This window comes from Equus quagga, chromosome 5, assembly GCF_021613505.1.
Source record: "Equus quagga isolate Etosha38 chromosome 5, UCLA_HA_Equagga_1.0, whole genome shotgun sequence".
Lineage (NCBI taxonomy): Eukaryota > Metazoa > Chordata > Mammalia > Perissodactyla > Equidae > Equus > Equus quagga.
In genome coordinates, this window is record NC_060271.1 from 4,926,911 (window position 1) to 4,949,119 (window position 22,209).

At 45.1% G+C, this 22,209-nt stretch overlaps 1 protein-coding gene across 2 annotated transcripts; it reads right to left on the reverse strand.

Moving 5' to 3' along the window:
• Positions 1–229: 229 nt before the first annotated feature.
• TTC4 (tetratricopeptide repeat domain 4) lies at positions 230–22,001 on the reverse strand. Of its 2 annotated transcripts, none has more exons than XM_046660937.1 (10): positions 21,813–22,001; positions 21,321–21,438; positions 20,268–20,429; positions 16,907–16,984; positions 15,327–15,451; positions 9,326–9,412; positions 7,261–7,478; positions 6,568–6,649; positions 3,540–3,622; positions 230–1,480 (listed from the first exon to the last, which is right to left on the reverse strand). In XM_046660937.1, exons 1-10 carry the CDS (start codon positions 21,921–21,923, stop codon positions 1,378–1,380), a joined length of 1,167 nt encoding a protein of 388 aa, XP_046516893.1. In that variant the 5' UTR covers positions 21,924–22,001; the 3' UTR covers positions 230–1,377. The 2 variants fall into 2 exon arrangements, with proteins under 2 accessions (XP_046516893.1, XP_046516894.1); XM_046660938.1 differs by having other exon boundaries at positions 21,269–21,438; positions 21,813–21,973.
• Between the last annotated feature and the right edge of the window lie 208 nt (positions 22,002–22,209).

The window sequence follows — 22,209 nt, forward strand, 5'->3', positions numbered from 1 at the left end:
CTTACAAAGAGATCCAAGCGAGGAGTCTAGCTGGGGAGTGAGAGAGAGTGGCCTCAGTATGGCCTAAGCCAGGCTTAGGATGGAGGCTGGACTTCTGTTTCCTGCCACAAGCCACAGGCAGGGACCTGCAGCTGGAAGGACAGCTGCATGGTTTGTATAAATATTCCACAGCAAATTGCCCTTCAAAGACAATGAAGCACACAGCACAAAACCCCAAATGAGTCCATCGTAAGGACAGCAGCTGGTTCCAGTTTAATGATGTATTAGTTAGCTTTGCTATAGTAACCAGCTCCAAATCTCAGTGCTTATTACTACAACAAACACTTATTTCTCATTCATGTTACAATCAATGGCTGCAGGCCAGCCGCATCAGCTCTGCTCCGCGTGTCTTACCATTCTGGCACAGAGGCTGAAGGAACAGCCCCTATCTGGGAAGTAGGTTCTCATGGCAGAGGGGAAAGAGCACTCTGGCCCCTCGAGCTTCTGTGTGGACACGTCTGCTCACGCCCCCTCTGTCAGGAGCAGGGAAGTGCGCTCCTCCCTGGGGAGGGCGGGCACTGCCAGGAGTCCTTTGGCTCCAGGTAAGGATGCATAAAGTCCTCTAGGAAGGAGGGGCAAACAGCTGCAGACAAAAATAGAACCTACAACAATGACAGCATGCAAAAAGATTTTCCAGTTTAAAAGGCACAAAATCGTAAAATGTGAAAACTGGAGAGGAACTCAGAGTCCACTGTCCAAGTCTGTCACAGTTCTCCATACTGCAGAGATCAAGAAAACTGGCAAACTTTTTAGGGGTTCTGGAAGATCCCAGTTTGTAGGCTTTATAGCTGCAGAGCCAGGACCTGGCTCTCCTCACCCCAAGGCACCTGCGGCATCCCCACGGAGCACCCTCTGTGCTCGTGGAGTGCCTGGAGGCCGGGGGCTCTTCAGTGCCCTAAAATTACACGTGTGGTTTGCGGGCATGTGCGGCTGGAGGGGCAGCTTCTCTAAGGCCTCTAACTCCACAAAGGTTCAGAACCGTGTCACTGGACCCTGCCTCTGGCCACAGGCCAGTGAGTTCCTCGGGTCAGGTGCTGCAGAACTGCAGCAGACGGTCCCTTCGGAGATGGAGGCTCGTGGTTAACGCAGTTCACAGTGAGTCCAAGGATGTCATGACCGAGAAACGGAGTTTTGTATCAGAGGAGGGGAGTGAAGACCAGCTGGACTCAGCACTTTGACCCGAAGGGCGGCAGTTCAGGGAAGTTAGCAGCTCCTGCCCAACCACGATGCGAGGAAGGACTGTCCCCAGGGTGACAGAAATAGGAGTCTGTCCAGCTGATTTATGCTGGATTCCAGGCAGAGGAAGGTGAGGGAGGAGATCCAGGGGGCCTGGCTCCGTCACTTTACCTGGTGTACCTTTCTCCCCTGGAGATAATTCCTACAGAAAGGAGAGGATCCTACGCACACCAAAAATGCCGGGATCAGGGCTTTTACAAAGTACCTGCAGTGAATACAACAAAGAGAGGGATTAACTGAATTGCAATCTTAATCATCCATGGACCTTCCCAACAACACTCAAGGTGAAGCTTTGGATGCGAGTCAACATTAAAAGGCCAGTTTGGCACATTTATTTGGTTGATTGTTTATAAATCCGGCAGATTAGCATGACCCTCTCCCCCTTACAACCTAGCTAGAACCTTTGGGACAGTCCTCCAGCATCACATGCATCCATGGCTAAACATGAAATAAAACTACAAGAACATGCTGTTATTCACTTATTCAGCAATGAGTGTCCACGGTAAGACAGGCCCTGTGCTGAAAGCAGAGATTAAAAACAAACAAAAACCACTGTCCCTGCTCTCATGTCCTGGGGGAGGGAGATAAATAATCGATTAATGATAGCAAGGCACAACTGTAGAAGCATTTGTGTGGCACAGTGTTAGTCCAAGGGGCATGCTTCTCTCTAAGGGAAAGGCTTCCTGGAAGATGCCATGTCTGAGCTTGACTTTAATTTGGAAAGGGGCAGTGAAGGGGCATGGGGAGCAAAAGCCACAAGGTGCAGGTCACCAGGGCGTTTGCTGCTGTTGGGGAATAAAGCAAACAGAGAGGGGTAGCCTGGAGAGGTGGGCAAGGCCTTGGCCTCCCAGGTTGAGGGGTGTCAGCATTACCCAGGGGGCTTGGACCTGGACAGGGGCCTGTAATTTGGCTCCACCCAGTTCAGGATCTGAAGCTGCCAGAACCCTGTCCTGGGTAGCCTCTTGCCGTGCTAGTCATTTAAAACATAATCACTCCCAACAGCATTTGCATTTTCTGAGAAGCATGAAATTGTTTTTCCTCCACAGGTCAGTCTGCTTTCTGTTTAGATTTCTCCCCCATCTTTCTGGAGATGGGGAAGAGTGGACCTCAGGCCCTTCAAGAATTCTGGGTAATTTGCCAACAATGAGAAAATGAACAGCTACAACTCTGTCTATAAACTAGAAGGGAGATTTGGGGCCAGAAAAAAACACTGCCAAGAGAAGTCATTGATCATATCTGAAGAAATCTTCACCTCCAACCTGCCAGGCCAAAGCAGAAGCCTCTAGACCAGCTGGACACCCTCACCGAGTCAGTCACCACATCACCAATTCCCCTCCAGTCTGCCTCCTAAACCTCTCTCCAATCGATGCCCCACTTCAGGCCTCACCATCGAATAGTACACTTAAAATCTGTACATTACTTGTAAATTTTACCTAAATGAACACCCTCTGTGGCTCCACACACCACCATCAGGAGCGAGTTCACATCCTCAGCAGGGCATTCGAGGCCTTCACGCATGGCCCTAACTTAGCTCTCCAGCCTCATGCCCATCACACCCAGCACCCTTGGTCCCCTAACACACTGGGCTCTTAGCCGACATACAGAGCATCTGCTTTGCTCAAAGCTTAGGGAAAAGCTGTCCAAGACTCAACTTATAAATCTACTGAGGGCACTCCCTTATAGTCCAGGACACCTCAAAGCTGAAGAAAGAGACCACGGCCAAATCTACTGACTGCCACCACTACTAACAAAGATGCCCTCTTACAGGAGGTCAGCCCTTCACAGTTTACAAGAGCACTTCAACTTCTCTCTCATTGGCACTCAAATACCTGAGAAGTATGTAGGCAAGAGCTATTAGTCCCACTCTAGAGGTGAGGAAACAGCCCCAGAGAGGGAGTATGTGCTTGGAGTCACACAGCCAGTAAAGGATGGTGTCTGACTTCAAGAACCAGTGCTCTTTCCACATAATATTGGGGACACAAGCATAGCAGGGCAATCCCAGCTGTCTTCAGGTACAAAAGTCAGGCAGCTTTTCCCTTCTCAGCCCAGCCCTGTCCAGTTCTCCCAGTCTGAGGGTGTCATAGCTGCAGTGCAAACACCGCAACCTGTTTGGCTAACCGCCCGGCGAGTCTCCATGGCTGCCGTCTCACTCAGTTTTGTGTCCAGGGCAGGGGGAGGGGCAACCAATCAGCAGTGGCATGAGAAGCTGGCTGTATCCCTGGGATGGTGCCTGCGCATCACTCAGCCCCAGGAAGGTGACTCACCTGGGGTGCTGCAGCACTCGCAGCAAGGTGCTCTTGGGAGGCACCCGGTACAGTTCTGCCCTGTCCTCATCCTCAAAGTAGACCTGCAAGATGAACAGAGGAGCAGGAGTCAGATATAAATATGGGGCTTCGGTAGCACTAGGCACATTGAGGCCAAGTCTAGGGAGAAGTTAAAGAGAGGCAACTGTTATTAGTCGAATGCCTCCTTACAGAGCTGTGGAGTATAAAGCACTCAGTCCTCCCCATGACACTAAGAAAGATATTACAGCTCCATTTTCCAAAGATAGAACCAAGGCTCAGAGAAAGGAAATAACTCACCAAAAAAGCCCCACTAGTAAACAAGAGGAGCCAAGACTCAAGCCCAGGCCTATGAGCTTTTCCATCCCTAACAGTTTGGTCCTAGAGCCATTAGGTGTGGGGGAAGAAATCCAGGATGGCCCAGAGCAGGGGAAGAATCCAACCAGGGTGAGAAGGATGTCCAGGCAGGGGACAGCCCTGTGCAGGTGTCCAAGCCCAAGCAGGGTGAGGAAGATGTCTGCACAAGAGGGCTGCAGGGGGGTGAGTTGTGTCAGAGCCCGGCCAGTGGAGGAGGGTATCCTCGTGGGGGCCGGCCAGTCTAAGCAGGGTGAGAAGGGCTCCCCTGTAAGATAGCTGTCCAGGGCGGGTATGTGAGCCCATGTGGGGTGAGGAGGGTGTCCATGCTTGCGGACAGCTGATAGGGGGTGTCGGGGCCCAACCAGGGTGAGGAGGGCAACCACTCATGGCAGGGCGTGGCCTGTTGGGGAGTGAGAACCCAAGCAGGATGAGGAGGATGTTCAGGCAGGGTGGTTGAGCAATGTGGGGTGTCAGAGTGTGCATAGGATGAGGACGGAACCCATGCTGGGGCAGGAGCCTGATGTGAGAGTCAAGAGCCCAAGTAGGGTGAGGACGGTTCCCTGTGGGAGACGGGACAGTGGTGTTGACAGGAGGAGAATTAAATATAGGGGGAGTGATCAAACTAACAAATATATGAAGAATAGAAGCCACTGTTACAAATAGAAAAAGGGAGAAAATAGATCCTGTGGTGTTGGATTAGAATTGGAAATGTCAGTGAGACCTCATGTTTTCTCTCTTTCTTTCTCTCTCTCTCTCACACACACACACACACACACGGCACTGGAGCAGTGAGCACCCCCCAACCCCCGCCCCTATACTTATGAATACACCTATTGCACAGATCTTGGTTCTAAATACCATTTTCCATGAGAAAGAACCAGGACTCCTTGGGAAAAAGTAGCTGATTCCAGAGCTGGGGCAAGGGAAGCACAATTTGCCAGAAAGCAAGGAAGTGGGTAAAAAATGAAGACAAGTCAAAAGGACACAGAAACAAATTTGAAGGGATTTCCATTGGCCAAAGCTGGGCTAATCTGAGCATAACATAATCATAGTAATAGATTATAACTCAATGAATCAAACAGGAAACCATAAATCCACTGATATAGATATAAATAAATGATTATGTTGAAGGCCTGATGAACAATGGGACATTTATATCATTTCAAAGCAGCTCCCTATAAAATACTAATTACAAAGGGGCAGAGAGTAACTTTACAGTAGAGAAGCCTGGCAGACCCCACCTCAATCAGGTGATCAAAGTGAACATTGTCAGTTATGGGACAGATTGAAATCATGCACCTGATAGGCTGCAACAAGAACGCAGCATTACTTCTGTGATGTTCCAGTCAAATATGCATAATCCAGATCTAGTCATGAGGAAACACAAGACGAACCCGCACTGATGGACTTTACACAAAATAACTCGTCTGTAGACCACCAGCTCTGGGGGGCTCACAGTTAAGACTGGGCACTCTCACCACTGGGGCCCACGTTCACTTCTGGTCAGGGAACCACACCACTGGTCTGTCTGCTGTCAACTGTGGCGGCTACGTCTTGTGATGCTGAGAGCTGTGCTACAAACACCAGCAGGGTCACCCATGGTGGATGGCTTTCAGCAGAGCTTCCAGACTAAGGCAGATTAGGAAGAAGGACCTGGCCACCCACTACCAAAAAATTGGCCATGAAAACCCTATGAAGAGCAGTGGAGCGCTGTCTGATATAACACTAGAAGGGGAGAGGATGGTGCAAAAAGACCGGGCTGGGTTCTGCTCTGCCGTACACAGGGGCGCCAGGAGTCAGCATCAACCTGATGGCACTAACAAAATCTTCAAAAATGTTGAGATCAAGAAAGTCGAGGAAAGACTTAAGAAACTCTTCCATCGCCTGAAGGAGACTAAAGGGACATGACCAACAAGTACAAAACAAAGTAGGATTCTCGACAGGTCGCCTCGCCATAAAGAGCATTCCTGGGACAATCTGTGAAACGGAATGAAGTCTGAGGATTAGATGGTACTTAGTGTATCAACATTAATTTCCTAATTCTAATGGTCGACTGGGATTGTGAAGGAAAATGTCCTCGTTTGTAGGAAACAGACAGTAAAGTATTCAAGGGTGATGGGGCATCAGCTGGCATCATACTCTCAAATGGTTAGAAGACAAATTCTTTGCACTGTGAGTTGTGATTATTTTCTTTTAAATCCCAACAATAGAATCTTATTCAGCCTTAAAAAGGAAGGATTTCCTGACACGTTACAACATGGATGAACCTCGAAGACCTTATGCTAAGTGAAATAACCTAGACACAAAAGGACAAATACTGTATGACGCCACTTAGATGAGGTGCCTAGAGCAGTCAGATTCACAGAGACACAAAGAGTGCTGGTTGCCGGGGCAGGGAGAGGGGAAATGGGGAGTTAGTTTAATGGGTATAGAGTTTCGGTTTGAGATGATGAAATGGAGAGGGATGGTGCTGATGGATGCACAACAATGTGAACGTACTTAATGTTACTGAACTGTGACTTTAAAAATGGTTAAAATGTAAATGTAAAATTTATGCTCTGTATATTTTACCACAATTTTTTTTTAAAGGCAGTGAAACCTTGCCCCCCAACCAAAAAAATCCCATAGAGGAACACAATAAAACTTCTCTTACCTCTAAATTATCAGGGCAATATTTTTGCTCTAAGTCCCAACAGGGCGTTTCACCAAACATCACCATTAGATGATCAATAAACCTAAAGATATAACATGTACTTTCTGGGTATCCATAACTCATGATCGCTCTATTTTCCCACATCACAGTCCCCAGACACGAATTCACAGAGACATCAAGAATGTATAAAACATGAAATGCAGGCTTAAGCCATTTTGGCAACAGTGCCAAAAATGTATGTTATCACTTGTCCTATTAGGGCATAATACTTTTTTCTAAGCTGACACAGACTTAACAACATTCCTTACATTTAGCCACATTTTAAGCATTAACTCTATGAAATCAGACATTAAAATTGCTGGTTATATTTTTTCTAATATACACTTCGGTACTTTGCATGTACTACCTGCATGATTTCCTATCTCCCAGAGCTGTGTACCAGTGCTGGACAAACCCTGGACTGTGGTGTTTACTGACTAGCCCAGTCAGCATGATGGTGAGACTTGTGTCCGTCACTGCAGAGCTAGTCAGTAAAGGGAGCAATCAGCTGCCCAACAGATTATACCAACCAGACTGTGAAACCCTCCAAACCGTCCTCTTCCCTCCTCAACCAAAAGTCCACCTGTCCCTCCTGCCAAGACAGCAGAGAAAGAGCATGCAAGCAAGAGCAGAGGGCTCTTGGGAAGTAAGTACCTGGAGTCCTCGTGAAAAGCTGAGATGAAGTCCGACTGGGCGTACTCTGGGTACAGAAAAAGCACAGGCCAGCTCAATCTGCCCTGGTCATCTACACTCAGCCTGGCTCCACAGGGGTTCCCAGAGCTAAGCCCATCCAGGAAAAGCTCACCAGGACACTCTGAGGCCGAATCTTCATCCTCGCCGGCAGCTTCCGAGACTAACTTGATGTTCCTAGCCTGGGTTAAAGACAGAAACGCACACACAGCCCCTTACTGTGTGGAAGGATGCAAACCCATTTCACCAAAACAGGGAAACTCTAACTCAGCCAGCTCCCTGAGGGCCAGCTCTACACGTGATGCACCTGCAACGACCCTGAGGCCTGGCACACCGCTGGTGTCGCTCTGGTTTAACTAACCTTCACCAAACATCTATCACGTGCTAGGACTGTGTCACAGAGACGAGCGAGATGTGGTTCCTGCCCTCAAGCCCCTGCTCGTGGTCTAGTGGGGAGACAGCTCTGGAAATAAGTACCACATAAGGTAAGAAGTGGAGCTGTGGAACTGCGGACGATGAATAGTGAATTTAGCCTTGGGGCTGCAGGCCAACCAGGGCATGCCAGGCCTTGAACAACTTTGAAAGGCAGAGAAATAAAGGTGTGGGGAGGGTGGAAGGGCATTCCACCCCAAGGAACAGCATGTGCAAAGGCACTGAAAAGATCAAGAGGGTGGTATGTACAAAAATGGCAAATGTTTCAGTTTAGCTAGGACATGGAATATTAAAAATAATGCACACTGACTTAATCTTGACTGCCTCGTAAAAATAAGGATAAATCAAAGGTCTGAATAGTAGTCACCTCTTATGTGTCTGGAGGTTCCTAAGCTAGCAAATGAGGGGAAAGTTACATGCAATCAAAATTACCGCTGACTGAGATCTCCTAAATCAGGGGTTGGCAAACTTCTCCTTTAAGGGTCAGGTAAGAAATATTTTAGGCTTTGTGAGCCAAATGGTCTCTGTTGAAATCAACTACTCAACTCTGCCACTGTAGTGTGAAAACGGCCACAGGTAACAGCGAAGCCAACAGGCAGGGCTGTGATCCACTGGCTGCAGTTTGCTGACCCTTGCTTTTATATTTTCACCAGCGGTAAAATATAGTAGGTGTGGCTTTGTGTAGACTATGGAGAGTGATTCTTATGTACACTGAAGCTTGAGATGTTAGACTGAAGGAGAGAACAAAAATAAGGTCTGTATGCAAATGTCTGGGCATTCCAATATTGTACATTTTAGAAAATGGCCAAATCCCTCACTGTGAATGAGGATTCGATGGAGAATCTAGTGTATTCCATTCTGTTTAATCTGTTAATATGTGTTAACAGATTGCTCGTTGTGGGGAGGACTAGTGGAGAGCATCTTAGTACTGCAAAGTTCTCAGTCAACAAGGAACTTAAATGGGTGCATAAGTTAGCTCCACAGAGACTGAAACCAAGAAGCTACCCCACAATCCCCTGGCAGGTGCTAGCTCCCTTGTGAGGACCAAGCAAGCCAGGCTCAACAGGAGACTTGCTGGGTACTCAGGTAAAAGCAAGACTTGGATCAGACTGCACTCATTTAGAATGCAGAGACGAGAGGGAAGGGGAGGTAGAATTTCGTTGCTGTTGTTATAGGTAGAGAAGCAAGATCCTAAAACGTCAGACTTCCTCAGGATGCAGCATGACAGTGGCTAGGAACAAGGGCCTGGCTCTGACACACATTAGCTCTGAGAGGTTTCTTCGCCTGTCTGAGACTTCGTCACCATCCAGCAAAACACGAGCAAGAAGACCTACCTGCCTCAGAAGGCGACTGTGAGATTAAGTGATGCCTGACCGTACCAAGTATTCAGCGTAGGTTCCCTGAGACCAACACATGCACACCCGTGGGAGAGCTGACTGAACCCAGGGGTCCGGCTCCAGAGCCCCTTCTTCATACCGCTTCACCGAAGCAGGTGAACAAATTCATTCAGGTAAAGCAGCCCAAGAAAGGTTCCCAAGAGGCTTCAGGACTAGTGGATTTAACAAGAACTGTGAGGGCCTACGGTCTGAGAACTCACCTTGACAGCCTGGAGTAAAGCCTCATTCTGATTCTGCTCCTTCTTTTCTTTCACTTTTGCTTTCCTTATATCCCTCTGTTCAGTTCGCTGGAAATGAAATTCAGCTGCATCAGCTCTAGAGAACCTGCTTCCTATTCCATTACACCAGCCTGTGCCTAAAAGACCATCTCCGGTCTCCATCCAACCCAGCCTCCCGCGTCAAGGGATACCAGGGGCCGGATTCAGTTCAATAAATACTTACTTAAAAAGCGCATGTCTGGGCGCCAGGACCGGTGGCAGCAGAAATTTAAAAATCTATAGTTCCTGTACCCAAGGAGCTCAGTCTACCGAGGGGGACAGACAAGTAAAAGGTCACGTGTTACCCAGGTGGTGAGAACCGAGAGGTATAAAACAGCGGAGGGAACAACTGATTCTGCCCCTCTGAGGAGGGGCTTTAGATAGACAAGGAAGATTCCACCGGATGAAGGAGAAAGGACATTCTCAGTAGAGGGACTGACATCAGGGCCCATGGGGCATTTCAACTTCTCTGGTGTGGCTGGGGTACAGAAAAATACACTGGAAAAACCCAGCGCAAGACCTTCTCAGAGGCTCTGCCTTTTGCACAATTAAAATCCATGAGAGAAAAGTACCATCAGTCTCCTGAGCCTGGCAGAAATGTAATGGAGATTTCCTTTTCCTGCTAATCTCCTCAAAAGCAGCTGATCCTGCTTTTACCCTCAGGACTGTGGACTAAAGGGGTCAGCAAACTTTTTCTGTAAAGGGCCAGATAGTAAATATTTTAGGCCTTGCAGACCATATATGGTCTCTGTTGCATATTATCTGGTTTTGTTTGTTGTTTATAACCCTTTAAAAAGGGGGAAAACTTTCTTAGTTCACAGAACATGCAAAAACAGGCCACAAGCTGGATTTGGCCTGTGGGTCAGTTTGCTGACACCTGCCCCAAAATATAGCACCAACCACTCCTCATTCTTCCCATGAAAGCCCCAAAAAGGCTAACACAGATTTTTTTCCCTTGTGAACCAAGTCCATCCTTTCAGGGAAACAATGACTGATAATCCTTGGCCATTCTTTCTCCAATCCAGTCTGCCAAGAGCTGCAAAACCCCTTCCCACCGTCAGGACGTTTGATTGCTCTCTCAAGAGCATGCCACCCAACGGACACTGCTAGACTATGTCCAATTCTGCCTTCACAGTTGAGCTGCGCCCAACCAGTGCCTGGTCCACACTAGAAAACGATTAAGATGGATGATTAAGGATGACTTGGGCTCTGTCCCAAGTTGCTTTCACTGATTTACAGGATGCAAGTGGGTGGATGTGGCTTCCTGCTTACCTGAAGTTTGGGGTCTTGGCAGCCCACATAAAGTGGAATAAAGGCAGGAGGATCCCTGAACTGTGGAGTTTGCTGCCCTTTTTTCCAAAAATCATCAACTTTGTTGAAGTATAATTTACAGATTTTAAGTGGACAGTTCAATGAGTTTTGGCACACGTGTACCGAGTACCCAGCACTCCAACCAAGACAGAGAACACTTCTATCCCCTCGAATGTCGCCACACGCCCCTTTGCAGTCAACCCTCCTCCCAATCCATCACTGATGAGTTTTTCTTTTTGTTGCCAAGTAATATTCCATCATATGAATATACCACACTTTTGCTTATCTTTTTTCCTATTGTTGGATACAAGGGCTGTTTCTGGGTTATTATGAATAAATAGGCTATGAACATTCTTATACACGTTCTTTTATGAACGTGTTTTCATTTTTCTTAGGTAAATACCTAGGAGTGAAATTGCTGGGTCACAGGACAGCTGTATGAAATTGTCAAATTGATTTCCAAAGTGGCTGTACCATTTTCCATCCCGCTGGTAATGTATGAGAGTTCCAGTTGCTCCACATCTTCGCCAATATTTGGTCTTGACAGTCTTGTGAACTGGGATCCTGATGAGGTTTATTTGCATTTCCCTGAAGTCTAACAATAATGTGCATAATTTTATGTGCTTATTGTAAATCTTCTTTTGAGAACTGTCTGTTCGCTTCTGCCACATTAAAATTTTTTCATATTGAATAGATTTATGTATTCTGGATACAAATCCTGTTAGATATATGTATTAAAAATATTTTCCCATTCCGTGGCTTGCCTTTTAATCTTAGTGATGTCTTTTATAGAATAGAAATTGTTTAGTTTTGACTAAGTCCTATTTATCAATAATTTTGTCTTTTAGGATTAGTATATATTTTACTTTTTTTAATTAAAGTGAAATTCACATGACATAAAATTAACCATTTTAAAGTATACAATTCAGTGGCATTTAGTACATTCACTATATTGTACAACTATCGCCTCTATCTAGTTCCAAGGCTTTTCAACGCCCTAAAAGGAAACCCCAAGCCCATTAAGCAGTCACTCCACATTTCCCCATTTCCCCAGCCCCTGGCAACCACTAATGTGTTTTCTGACTCCATAGATTTACCTATTTTGGCTGTTTCATATATATAGGATCATACAATAAGTGATCTTTTATATCTGTCTTCTTTCCCTTAGCATAGGGTTTTTGAGGTTCATCTACATTATAACATGTATCAGTACTTCATTCCTTTTTATGGCTGAATAATATTCCGTTGCATGGATTTCCCACATTTTATCTATCATCAGTTGACAGACATTTTGATTTTTTTCCCACTTCTTGGCCATTATGAACAGTGTTAACATGAACAATCATGTGGAAGTATTTGTTTACATACTTGTTTTCTTTTGGGTATATACCTGGGAGTCAAAGTGCTAGGTCATATGATAATTCTATGGTTAATTTTTTGAGGAATTGTCAAACTGTTTTCCATAGTGGCTGCGCCATTTTACATTCCCACCAGCAACATATGAGGGTTTCATCATTTCAATCACATCATCGTGAACATTTGTTATTTTCCTTTTTAAAAAAATTATAGCCATCCTAGTGAGTGTAAAATAGTATCTCATTGTGGTTTTGATTTACATTTCCCTAATGACTAATGATGTTAACCACCTTTCATGTGTTTGTTGGTCATTTGTGTATCATCTTTGAAGAAATGTCTATTCAGATCCTTTGCCCATTTAAAAAATTAGGTTGTCTTTTAATTACTGAGATGTTAAGAGTTCTTTATATATCCTAGATAAAAGTACCTTAACAGATAGATGATTTACAAGTATTTTCTCCTATTCTGTGGGTTCTCTTTTCACTTTCTCAATGGTGTCCTTTGAAGCATAAAAGTTTTTACTGTCGATGACGTCCAGTTTATCTTTTTCCTTTTTTTTCTTTTTGAGGAAGATTAGCCCTGAGCTAACTACTGCCAATCCTCCTCTTTTTGCTGAGGAAGACTGGCCCTGAGCTAACATCCATGCCCGTCTTCCTCTACTTTATACATGGGATGCCTGCCACAGCATGGCTTTTTGCCAAATGGTGCCATGTCCACACCCAGGACCCAAACCAGCAAACCCCGGGCCGCTGAGAAGCGGAACATGCACACTTAACCACTGCGCCACTGGGCCAGCTCCCTATTTTTTCTTTTGTTGTTTGTGCTTTTTGTGTCATAGCTAAGAAACCATTGCCCAATCCAAGGTCATGAAGATTTATGCCGATGTTTTCTTCTAAGAGTTTTATAGTTTTACCTCTTACACTTAGGTCTTTGATCCATTTTGAGGTAACTTTTGTAAATAGTATTAGGTAGGGGTCCAAGTTCATTCTTTTGCATATGGGATGCAGTTGTCCCAGAATCATTTGTTTAAGACTATTCCTTCACCATTGACCCTTGCTGAGAATCAATCATCTGTAAATGTGAGAGTTTGTTTCTGAGCTCTCAATTCTATTAACACTGATCTATATGTCTATTCTTATGTCAGTACCATGTCTTGACTGCTATGGCTTTGTAGTAAGATGTGAAAGTGGGAAGTGTGAGTCCTCTTTTTGTTTTTCAGGATTATTTTGGCTATTCTGAGTCCCTTGAATTTTCATATGAATATTAGAATCAGCTTGCCAATATTTCTACAAAGAATCCAGTTGGAATTTTGATGCAGATTGTGTTGAATCTGTACATCAATTTGGGGAGTACTGTCATCTTAACAATATTAAGATCTGATCCATAAACGTGGGATGTCTTCCCATTTATTTAGGTTTAATTTCTTTCAACAATGTTTGGTATTTTCAGAGTAAAGTTTTAATGCTACTTGTGTTAAATTTATTCCTAAGTATTTTATTCTTTTTGATGCTATTGTAAATAGAATTATTTTCTTAATTTCACATTTGGAATATTCATTAAGTATCTATGGGAGACAAGTGATTTTTTTACACTGATGTATCCCACCAGCCTGCTGAACTAATTTATTAGTTCCAGTAGTTTTTCGTGGCTTCCTTAGGATTTTCTATATACAAGATCATATCATTTGCCAATGGAGAGTTTTACTTCTTCCTCTACTTCAGTTTTTGAAGAAGAGGTTTGCTGGACATAGAATTCTTGGTTGACAGTCCTTTTGTTTCAGCACTGAATTTCTTTCATCCACTGCCTTTTGGCTCCCATGTTTTCTGATGAGGACTCAGCTGTTAATTCATCAAGGATCTCTTATATGTGAAGAGTCACTTCTCTCTTGATGTTTTTAAGATTCTCTTCTGTGTCTCTGACTTTCAACAGTTATGATGATGATGTGTCTGGGTGTAGATTTAAGTATACCCTACTTAGAGTTTTATTAAGCTTCTTGGAAGAGTAGATTACTGTTTTTCATCAAGTCTGGGAAGCCTTTGACTGTCATTTCTTCAAGTGTTCTTTTGCCCCTTTCTCACTCTCCTCTCCTGAGACTCCCATTATGCTTATGATGATATGCTTGATGGCATCCCACAGGTCTCTCGGTCTCTCTTCATCTTTCTTTATTCTTTTTTCTTTCTGTTCCTCAGACTGGGTAATCATAACTGACCTATCTTCAGAGTTCTGCTGTTGAGCCCTTCAGTGAATTTTTCATTTCAGTTATTGTACTTTTCGACTACAGAATTTTTTTTTTTTTTGAGGAAGATTAGCCCTGAGCTAACTGCTGCCAATCCTCCTCTTTTTGCTGAGGAAGACTGGCCCTGAGCTAACATCCGTGCCCATCTTCCTCTACTTTATATGTGGGATGCCTGCCACAGCATGGCTTGCCAAACGGTGCCATGTCCACACCCAGGATCCGAACAAGCAAACCCCGGGCCGCCAAAGCAGAATGTGTGCACTTAGCTGTGCCACCGGGCCGGCTCCCAGAATTTCTATTTAGTTCCTTTTTACAATTTTTCTTCAGTGATATTCCCTACTTGATGAGACATCATTCTCATATATATGTATTTTTTTAGTTCTTTAGACATTGTTTCCTTTTGTTCGTAGAACAGATTTAAAGCAGGTAGTTTAAAGTCTTTGTCTTGTAAATCCCATGTCTGCAGTCCCTCAGGGACAGTTTCTGTTGATTTTTTTTCCCTGTGTATGGGCCATAGTTTCTTGTTTTTTTGCATGCCTTGTAATTTTTTGTTGAAAACTGTTGCTGAGGTATGCATATGTTCACTAATTTCAAAGAGGGGACTGAGTTTCAGAAACATCATGAAGTTGCTCAAGGTTATACAGTTCTGCTTTCTCCTGTCTGGAATGTTCCTCTCCTCACCTCCATCCCCCTCCTGAACTGAGTAAACTCCTGCTGAGTCTTCAAGGGATTAGACTCAGGCATCACCTCTTTCCCCAAAGCTTCTCTGCCACCCCAGCTCTGCCCTGCTCTTAGCCAGGGCAGTGTCTGATAGCACTACTACACACACTATATTCTTGCTTGCCTCTGTCACATTATAACTATTTATTTACATGTTTGTTTACCTGTCTGTGTCTCCAGAGTTCCAAGGGTAGGGACTGGTTTGGGTTTTGTTTTTAAAGAAGAAAAAATTTACAGTGACCCAAAAGACACAATCTGGGGAATGCTAATTAATTAATGCTAATTAACAAATGCCAACTGGCTACTATTTCTGTCACCAACCTTCAACTTGTCTGCTTTAGCCCTCATTTCCAGAAGCTTCTTCTCTTTGGCATCTATCTGCAGCCCCTCATCGCACCAGTTCACAGCCTCGGCAAAGTTTTTCAGTTCCAGATGGCATAAGGCACCTGCAGAACCCAGAACCCTTAGAATCCACGGACAACAGGCATGAAAAGAACCCTACGTGAGCAGGAGCCCCACTCCTACCAACTACCGGGCAGCACCCTGAAGGAAAAACAGATGATACAGCCCCTTGTGCTGCACTCCCCAGACAAGGAAGAATACTTTTTGTATCTTAGATCCAAAAGCTCTCTAGGGCCCATTCAGCTCAAAACGCCTGTAAGCCTCCCTGGCATTAAGGACTCTTAAAGTACGGAAGGCTACAGCTTAATGGCACAGTACAGGCTCGGGAATCAGACAGATCTGGGCTGGAAATCTGGCTCTGTCATTTACCAACGAGACATTAGACAAAGAACTGAGCATCTCTGAGCTTCAGGTTCCTCATCTGCAAACAAGAAGAAAAAAGCCCATCTCAGATAATTTTTTTAAATGAGAACAAAAGGCAGAATTTTCCTCAGGCATTCCTCAAACAGTAGCAAGAGCAAAGACGTCGGGTCTCTCCTAGAATCAATCTGATGGTTCCAGGGTTGAGCTGCCTCTCCTTTAATCATGTTCATTTTTTCTCCAGTTAGCCTCTTTAGGTTTTCCGCAGAAATTCAAAATATCAGAACTGCATGGGCTTAGATGTCAACAGAATCCAACCTCAGAGATGAGCAAACTGATACAGAGAGTGGGTGTCTCGCCAAGGTCACAGGGTAAGGTAAAACTGACTATTCAGTTAAGGATTACACACTTCCAGCCTGCGGCCAAATCCATCGGACTACACTCAATTTACTTGCCAATCTCTGTTCAGTATCTTCTTTCCCTATAGCGGAGGGACTGGGCTCTACTTACCCACCCCAACCATGAGTACCTAAAGAAGCCGAACTTTTATAAAGCATTTTAAGTTGGTCCATGGGGATACAGGAAAGATTAATATGTGATGAATAAATTAAAGTTCGCGAAGCACCTTAGAGCTTCCCAAAGAAAAGGTGAAGTATAAAAGTAATAAAAGTACTATTATTACATCGAAAGGTCACACTACAAAACAAAAAATAATCTGGGAACATCTCAGCATCAGAGTTATCAGCAAAGGTCCCATGACTTATCTGTTAATTAACATTAACATGGCATTTGACGATCTTGCCTTCCAATCAGCTAATCTGGAAAAAAAATTAGAACGTGGCTTTTCGAACTGCTTTATTTTAATTAACTTTATTCTTTATTAATTTAAAACGAGGAGTTTAAATTTCTCTACAAATTCTTAAAACACAAAGGGTTAGATTATTCTCCAGAGAATTCTTTTAAAAATGGCATATCGCTGTTGATAAGGACCAAGAACTTAATACCAAGACTGCAAAACTAAGGTGACTTCATTAGTATCTCAGCACCTTAATATCAAAGCATAAAAGGTCTCCACTTGTGGTGCAGCGAGTGCCAACTTCTCCATAATGACAATCATACTGTAGTTCTACAAGACTTACCTCTTACTATGGCTTTGAGGTGGCAGGGTTTGAGCTTTCTGGCAGCAGTCACATCATTGAGAGCAGAACGCAAATTGCCTAACAAAACACCATTTAGTAAAAGAGAGAAGAGTGTGGAGTCAGAATATTTCCAAAATTTTGTGTGTAAACACAAAGACACTCTTGTACAGTCTTGGAGAAATATAAATCAGAGCAACAGTTTTTAGAAAAAAATATAGCTGTACTCAAGAGCCTTAGAAATGTTTATAACATCAGGCAACCCACAGAACAACTATAAATGGCTAGCACATGAAAGATGCTTGGCATCACTAATAATAAGAGAAATTAACACGAAACTGGTAAAAATTAAAGACAGATAATATCCAGCATTGGTGAAGATATGGAAAAAGGGCACTCTAAGGGTAAATTAAGAGAGCAAATTAGCATGCACTTTGTGCACACACTTTGACCCAACAATATTCTTCTAAAAATTTATCCTTAAAAAAACTTGCACAGGGGCTGGCCCCGTGGCCGAGTGGTTAAGTTCGCGCGCTCCGCTGCAGGCGGCCCAGTATTTCATTGGTTCGAATCCTGGGCACGGACATGACACTGCTCATCAAACCACGCTGAGGCAGCGTCCCACATGCCACAACTAGAAGGACCCACAACGAAGAATGTACAACTATGTACCAGGGGGCTTTGGGGAGAAAAAGGAAAAAATAAAAAAAAAAATCTTTAAAAAAAAAAAAAACTTGCACAAATTTGCAGGAATAAATGTAACAGCATATTAATGGCAGCATGACTTTTAAATGTGAAAAGCTGGAGGTAACCGAAATATCCTCAATTTAGTAATGATTAAATAAATGATGGTAAATCCATACTATTGAATACTATGCAGCCATTAAAAAGAGTAAGACAGATCTGCATGTAAAAGGCTTGACAGAATGTCTTTGCTATACTGTTTGCACTGGTGGTTCAATATGTATAGAAGCCTATTTTTCTAAAACAAACCAATCTAAATATACAGACACATATGTGGGTGTAGGTGCATTTTAAAAAGGGTGCATTCATACACACTGGTTATCCAAACTAGAAGGGCATCAGGTAGACTGTCACTTTCTAGTTTATACTGTAAATATTACTTAACAGTTTGGTATTTACCCATTAATTTCACTTCTAAAACTCTAGCCCAGGAGTCAGCAAAATTTTTCTGTAAATGGCCCTATAGTAAATATTTTAGGCTTTACAGGACACATATGATCTGTTACAAATTCTTCTTTGTTAGTTTTACAATCCTTTAAAAATGTAAAAAGCATTTTTAGATCACAGGAGGCCAGGGATCCAGATGTGGCCTATGAGCCAGTTTGTTAAATCTGCTTTAGCCTAAGAATAATCAGAATTATTAGGACAACGTTATCACTAACTTTATTTTGCCTAAACAAACCTAAAAGCAGCTATTTACTCAACAATGTATAGAATGCTAAAGCAAATAGTGTAAACACTGGTATGTCCATATAATGCAATTTTATGTAGCTACTAAAACAGTATTCACAATTTGAATGACAAGTGAAATTATCTGTTATAAAATTAAGTGAAAAGAACTGAATACAAAATTGGATGAACAGCATTATCTTAACTACGGAAAAAAATGCACATAAAAGAGATCCAAAGACTTCTAGTTAAAGGTGACAGACTGAACACATGCATTTAACTCAACCCCCACCACATTCATCCTTCCCCCCCAAAAAAGCCATAAACCCAGAGACAAGAAGAATGACAACACAGAACACATTTTAAAGCTGGAAAACAAAAGGACAAAGGCTAACTGACTAATCAGGCTTGAGAAAACTGAATTCTCAGCCAGCAGAGGAAAAGCCCCAAAGCTACCAAGCTGTACTGCAGACCCTACAAAGTACTCAGGACTAAGGAACTGCCAGCACCAAGGACCTCTGGAAATGTGGGGACAGGCGTCTCCCATGCAGTGCACTTTGAATCAAACCTGATTCTGCATCCTAACCCTAGCACTGTGCACCCTCAATTCATTTTACTAGATTTACTACATTTGACTAGTTTCTTACTCCGCTGACTAGGGATAACGCTGTTAACCTCACCTACCTTACACAGTTGCTATGAGGTCAGGAGGAATATCAAATGTGAAAGTGCTTTTTAAGTCAAACCAGTGACTCATCATTTAAGGAATGGCTCTGATTATGATACATCTCCTCCTCTGGTATCGCACACACACGGTTTTTTCTTGCAAGGTGCTTTTGGTCTTAGGAGCCCTATACATGACATTCTCTAAGTTCCCCAAGGAAAGGAACTACGTAGCTCTTGTTCACAGTACAGTGCCCAGCACAGAACAAGACCTCCGTCTGTCTGCTGAATGAAGAAAGCATATTCCTCCAGAAGTTGGAGGGCTGGGTTTCTAGTCCAGGTTCTGGCACTAAGCAGAGTCCCTGTCTGGGCCTATGTAAGATGAGGGGCTTGGTCAGCCCAAACAATCTCTGAAGTTCCATCCTACTCTTCCCTTTTAGAACTTTGCAATGAAACAGGCTAAAGGAGAAAACAGTTGAAGCAGACTATGGTTGAAGAGAAACTCTGCTCAAATGGTGAGGAGTCCCAAGAGACTCATCCCAGCGAGACCACAGGGCTATTCTCTACCAGCCCCTCAGAAATGCTTGAGGCCATTCGCAGGTCCTCTCTAAGCCCTGTGATAAGAAACAAGGGTCTAACATGACCAAGACTAGTCACCAGTAATGCCACCAAAGAACCAGTGTTTCCCAAAGTCACATCTGCAGAACAGTCCTGCACGTTAAGAAGTGTTGCTTGAAGAGGAGGCTTACAAAACTTGAGAATCACAGGGTCAAGTCCTTCGCTGTGGGTTTGCTCAGCGTCCTGACCATACTAATGTGCACTGCAAATCTGCAACAAAAAGCCGCACTCTCCAAGCTTACTCGTCCAAAGAATATCTTTTACTTCAAGGGTCACACAGACTACTCTTGGAGAAATTCTCCCTTAGATTAACACAGTTTCTCTCACACAAAGATCTCAAACCCTTCTAGCATCCTTGGGAAGAGGGTAAAGAGCCCAGAAAAAAAAAATTTGAGAGAGCAGAAGCATTTGGGCTCAAAAATCCCAGATCATACCAACTCATGTATTAAGATATTTGATGTCACTCATTTGGTTCAGATAGAATTCTACCATGTATCTGGTTTCCCTTTTCACCAAGTCTACCTGGAAGATCAGAGTTCAATTAAACTATCCTAGGTTCTGGGATCAGCAGGTCCTCCTCCTCTGACACTCTCAAAGCCTCCACTAGCCATCATAAAGGCTTTCATCACAAATTAATTCTTTAGAAAGCACAAAGTAATGGCATAATTACCCAGGTAGTATTGTGCTGCTGCCCGGTTGGTATAAAGGACAGCATTCAAATCAGGGTCTGCACATTTCTTCTTTAATCCTTCAGTGTATGAAATCACAGCTTTTTTATAGTCTTTTTCTTTAAAGTAATCATTGCCCTCATCTTTATAGGTCTTGGCCTGTTCTGCAAAGAAAAGAAGAAACAATCACTATTTTCTGTTTTTTAAAAGGCTCATTAAAAATATTCTAAATCAGGGGCCGGGCTGTGGCTGAGTGGTTAAGTTTCCCCACTCCCTGGCTGGGTCCCAGGGTTTTGCTGGTTCGGATCCTGGGCGCAGACATGGCACCACTCAAGAGGCCACTCTGGGGCAGCATCCCACAGCCACAACTAGAAAGATCCACAACTAGAATGTGCAACTATGTACTGGGGGGATCTGGGGAGAAAAAGCAGGAAAAAAAATATTCTAAATCATGCAATAATGTAATATATGACAAACCAAATAGAAGAAACCAGTAGGGACGGAAAACTCAAAAATTAATGCTATAAAACTGGGTATCAACGTGGAGAAACAAAGTCATGCGTACTTAATGCTACAATCAATTCCAAATATCTTACAAGGTAAATTATTAAGTGATTACAAAAAAACAAAGGCATAAAGGAAAAAAATATTTATCCTAGCTCTTGAGGAAAGGACTTTTTTTTTTAGTTACTGAAGAAATAGGGGGAAATTATACTTCTTCTGCTTCTGCTTCTGTTATTCTCTTCCCTGGAATGCAAATTCCCGTCCTCCCCCAGTAAAAACCTACAGATTGTTAAGATTCAGTTCGAATGCCCGTCCACCGCGAGCCCACTCCCGCCCGCCTGGCGCCGGCCCTCGTCACCCGCGTCTGTCCGGCGCTCTGGAGGGCAGTCTTGGCCACCCCTCCCAGGGCCTGGCATTAGACACCCCAAGGCGCGCACGCGGCCGCCGCGACCCGAGCTCAGGCGAACTTCTTGTTACCAACGAGAATCTTGCGACTCACTCGACCTCAATCCAGTGGAGACAGAAACGAACGCGGGAGTCGCGGAAGGTACCTTCTGGAGATCGCTCCTCATCGAAAATAATGGACTGGAGGCAGGCCAGGTCAGGATTCTCCCGCGGGTCAACCTCCGACGGCGCTTGCTTCATGAAGAGCGGGATCTTTGCAAATTCCTGCACGTTAAGAGAATGAACTAGACCCACAGGATTGTCCGCTCCGTAGACCCAGCTCCGTGTCTCCACCAAAGCTTCCCGGCAACTCATCACGACCGGCTCTCTCCCCGGCCAGGCCTCCGTGTCCCGCCCGTCGGTCCCCGCGTTCCCACAAGAACGGCCCACCCACCAGGCCCCGAGCGCTCTCCGTTCCCGGCCCGCGACCCGCCCCCTCGGTCGCCGCCCCGGCGCTGCTGCCGCCAGGGCCACTCCGCAAGCGGCGACGCGCTCCGAGGAGCCCCGGGTCAGAGCCGGCGGTGGGGGGACGCGGCCCGTCCGACTCCACAGCCCACGCTTGCAGGCGCCGCGGCCGCGCTGGCGGACCCGGCGCCCACCTCCTCCCACTGGTCCTCGCGGAAGCCGCCGCGGTAAGGCTGGCTGCGGAACTTCTCCAGGAATGCGTCCATGGCTTCGTCGCCGGCGGCGTCCGGCGCTGGCTGCTCCATGGAGCCCCTCGACCCTCCGGCCACGGCCCCGGCGCCGAGAACCGCGCGGCAACTTCCGGCGGTGCGGGCGCGCCTCGCTCAACCCTCCGGGCGGCGCCGGCGCGCGCGCCTCGGGTTCCGCGCTGCCGGGGACCAGGCCGGCCGGGTTCCGCCGCGCCCCGCCCCCACGCCTCTGGGCTGGGTGAACCCCGCGCCCCGCAGGGCCCCGCCGTCGCTTGCTTCTCTCTTCCGTCCCGCTCGCCGTCCCGCGTTTCCTGAGCTCCGGCCGCGGCGGCCGGGTGCACTG